At 36.3% G+C, this 3,536-nt stretch overlaps 1 protein-coding gene across 1 annotated transcript in view; it reads left to right on the top strand.

Moving 5' to 3' along the window:
- The window catches only part of LOC123630158 (ceruloplasmin-like), a 36,963-nt gene extending 33,683 nt beyond the window's left edge, over positions 1 to 3,280 (top strand). Inside the window, exons 18-19 of the mRNA XM_045539443.1 lie at positions 1,070 to 1,232; positions 3,159 to 3,280. Coding sequence (XP_045395399.1) covers positions 1,070 to 1,232; positions 3,159 to 3,163 — 168 coding nt within the window. The 3' untranslated portion in view covers positions 3,164 to 3,280. The remainder of the gene's footprint in view (positions 1 to 1,069; positions 1,233 to 3,158) is intronic.
- Positions 3,281 to 3,536: the final 256 nt, after the last annotated feature.

The following is a 3,536-nucleotide window of genomic DNA, read 5'->3' as shown; positions in this document are numbered from 1 at the left end:
TTTTTCCATCTCTCTCTGCAATTCCCAAAACAGAAACCACCCCGTTTCCCTTGATACTCTTGAGCAACCACAAAATCAAGGCCGTTCTGAGTCACAGACTTTTAGTGAAAGTTCGGAGGTAAATAAGGATTTTTTTCAATACTGCATAATGAAAGCACTTACCATTTGGCATTAATGCCTCGTCCCCAATTGCCCTTTCACCTTGCATCACTGATAGCCTCTGGCCTCTACCTTTTACTCTCACCCTCAGGACTCATTTCTCCATATTCTTCCTTTCCAAACTCTTTGGACATCTCTTCTATTCTCAAATTATTCTGAACTCTTGAGTTTTAGTCCCCAACCCACCCCCACCCTCATCCTTCAAATACCTCCCATTTTATTTTGTCAAGCAATTCATCTCCCTCTTACTCTCCTCCTAATCCATGAGGACCAGGGCCTGAGACTTCATCTCTCCAACTCACAGTAGCCTACAGAGGTAGTTTCCTAAACATTGGGTTCTCTGCTTAGGAGAGAAATTAGCTATTACGTGCCCTCAGCCCTCGGCCCTAAGCCCCAGAAGGTAGACTTGACTGCAGGTGCCAGGGAAGCTCCTCCTCCCCTTCTCCTCCCTCTCCTCCTCTCTTTCCTGTAATCCTGAGTTTTCCTGGTTAGCTGCATCTCAAGAAATGATCATCCTTCACATCAACAACATCCCTAGTTAGAAATATCTCTGTTAGAACCTTTGGAATTTGTGAGACTATAGGTCCTCTGAAATCTAGAGCACTCTGCTGTATGAGATGCTGGCAAGATATCTAACACCAATACTGGCCAGAGGTTCTGGTGCAAGTGAAACATTTTCTTTGCATCCTAACATTCGAATGTTCTGAGACTTACTTCTTCTCCAAACCCTCAATTGTACTCAGAGGAGAGAAAAAAATAACCTCAGTGATTGGATCTGTGTAATGGCACCTAATGCTTTCTATCACCTAACAAAGTATATTAGAATTGGGGAGTTATAGCATATGGTAAGATGTGTGAATGACTGATATTTTTTATAAGCCATTTCATGGTACTTTATCTCCTTGTTAAGGATCAGGGACTGTATCGATCTGATGTTTATGACCTTCCTCCTGGGGTCTATCGAACTGTAAAGATGTATCCAAGAGATGTTGGAACCTGGTTATTTCATTGCCATGTTGGTGAGCACATTGATGCTGGAATGGAAAGCACTTACACTGTACTTGAAAGAAAAAGTAAGTAAGAGCTATTAGTCAAATTAATTAGAAGTGATCATATTTAAATAAATGCAGCATATATATAAAGATATTTGATCCACTGTACATTTACATAATGTGATGCACCACTCATTCATTGAAAGATTACTCCTTTGAGATGACCAAGATGCTCTAGTTTTATTTTCTTTATACAAATTAGGTAACTGTTTATAATCTGATAAAAGTTACTCTAGAGTTAAATGCATATATGCATAAGAGGTTTAAACAGACAATTCATAGAGGAAATACAAATGTCGTTTGAACCTATAAAAATATCCAACCTTGCTAATTATCAATTCACTTAAAAAACCACATGTAAACAACAATAAGATACCTTTTTTAGTATATTTTGGCAAATATTTATTTTATTAATTAATTATCAATAACAGTGTGGTGAGATTGGGTGGATTGTGTTTCCTTTGGCGGGAATATAAACTGGTTCCACAGATCTTGAAAGAATTTAAATAATTCTAATTTAATTTAAATAGTTTAAATAAATCCTAATATTTTTGACTCAGTAACTCCACCTGGCAGCTGATCTTAGAAAATTACCAACAATGCAGGAAAAGATTATCACCACATTATTTTACGCTAATGGAAAATTGAAAACAAGCAAATGATTTACTATAAATTTTGCTGCATGTATCATCTAAAGTATTATCCAACTTTAAAAATCATACCTTAAAATTTTTAATGGGAAAATGCCTATAATACCATTTTTTTTTTTTTTTTGAGAGAGAGTCTCACTCTGTTGCCTGGGCTAGAGTGCTATGGCGTCAGCCTAGCTCACAGCACCCTCAAACTCCTGGGCTCAAGCAATCCTTCTGCCTCAGCCTCCCGAGTAGCTGGGACTACAGGCATGTACCACCATGCCTGGCTAATTTTTTCTATATATATATTTAGTTGTCCGGCTAATTGTTTTCTATTTTCAGTAGAGACGGGGTCTCGCTCTTGCTCAGGCTGGTCTCAAACTCCTGACCTCAAGCGATCCTCCCGCTTCAGCCTCTCAGAGTGCTAGGATTACAGGTGTGAACCACCATGCCCGGCCTATAATACCATATTGAGTGATTAAAAAAAGCAGCCTACAAAATATTATAGTATCTGAAATATGTATATGGACTGAATAGAAATTTACTGAAATATTAATGGTGACTTTCTCTAGGCAGTGAAATTATGAATGAGGTCTATTTTATTTTTATGGTTTTCTGTTTCTTCCAAGGTTTCTGTCAAGTTTAAATTTCTTATAAAATTAGGGAAACTATTGAACATATGTATCATAAACTATTTAAAATATGCTATGCAGTTATTGAGTTATGTAGGTATTTTCTCCATGGGACTATTTGTGGGGTTGATGGAATGAAGCGACTGAAACAGAGGAGAGGACAGTCAGTGTGAACAGTTCCTCAGAATCTTCTCTGGAGATAAGAACTATGTTCCTCATAAAATCACAAACTGTTTAGCCCCAAATATGATTTTTACCCATAACATCCTATTAATACCAATAATAATATCATTATTAATACAGTTATAATAATCATTGTTTTTATTCCGATCATTGTTCATGCACATTCCTAGTAAAAAAGATTTTGGTGTGCTTTCTAGGAAATAGATTCCCCACATATAACATTGTTTCTTTGGGAAACTAGATCCAGCTTTTCAAATAATATAAAGCTAAACAGGTCATCTGTTGTACCCATAAAAGGGTGAAAGTGATGTTGCTGTTAACTTAATATGTAAAATTTTTGTGTCAAAAGTGATGGTAGTCATTTTAAGGATGTTCTTAAGACATATAAATTTTGTACTTATTTCTTAAATGTATGTAATCATTTTAGTTTCAAATTCTAACTTAGAACTGCATGCTATTATTTAATATCAAATTAACTTTTGAAACTTTCTTTTCTACAGAATAAATATCTCCCTTATATGAATATTGACAAACCCACAAGCAGAGATAAAGCTACCAAAGAAAGAAAACTCCAGGAATGAAGGAGTCCGGGAGGGATCAGCTAAAGACTTCTACAACAATGTACCAGGAAAACTAACTTGAAATAAAAGTTTTCCTAGTAAGTTTTGTGTGTGAGCTGCTTCCTAGTGATGTCTGTACTGTCCCTGTAGTGGTATAACAAGGCTTTAACAAATGGCAGTGGGGTCAGGCAAGAGGGACAAAGAGAGCAAGAGCAAATAGAAGTCTTGCCCAATTAGAAAAAACAAATCAAGAGTACACAATCCAAGACTTTACCCTAAGCTGCAACATTTGTAAACATTTAAAAAAACAAATTTCTG

The sequence above is a fragment of the Lemur catta genome, chromosome 1 (genome assembly GCF_020740605.2).
Source record: "Lemur catta isolate mLemCat1 chromosome 1, mLemCat1.pri, whole genome shotgun sequence".
Classification (NCBI taxonomy): domain Eukaryota; kingdom Metazoa; phylum Chordata; class Mammalia; order Primates; family Lemuridae; genus Lemur; species Lemur catta.
Note: the sequence above shows the minus strand (reverse complement) of the source record. Positions and strands in the feature narration are given on the sequence as shown.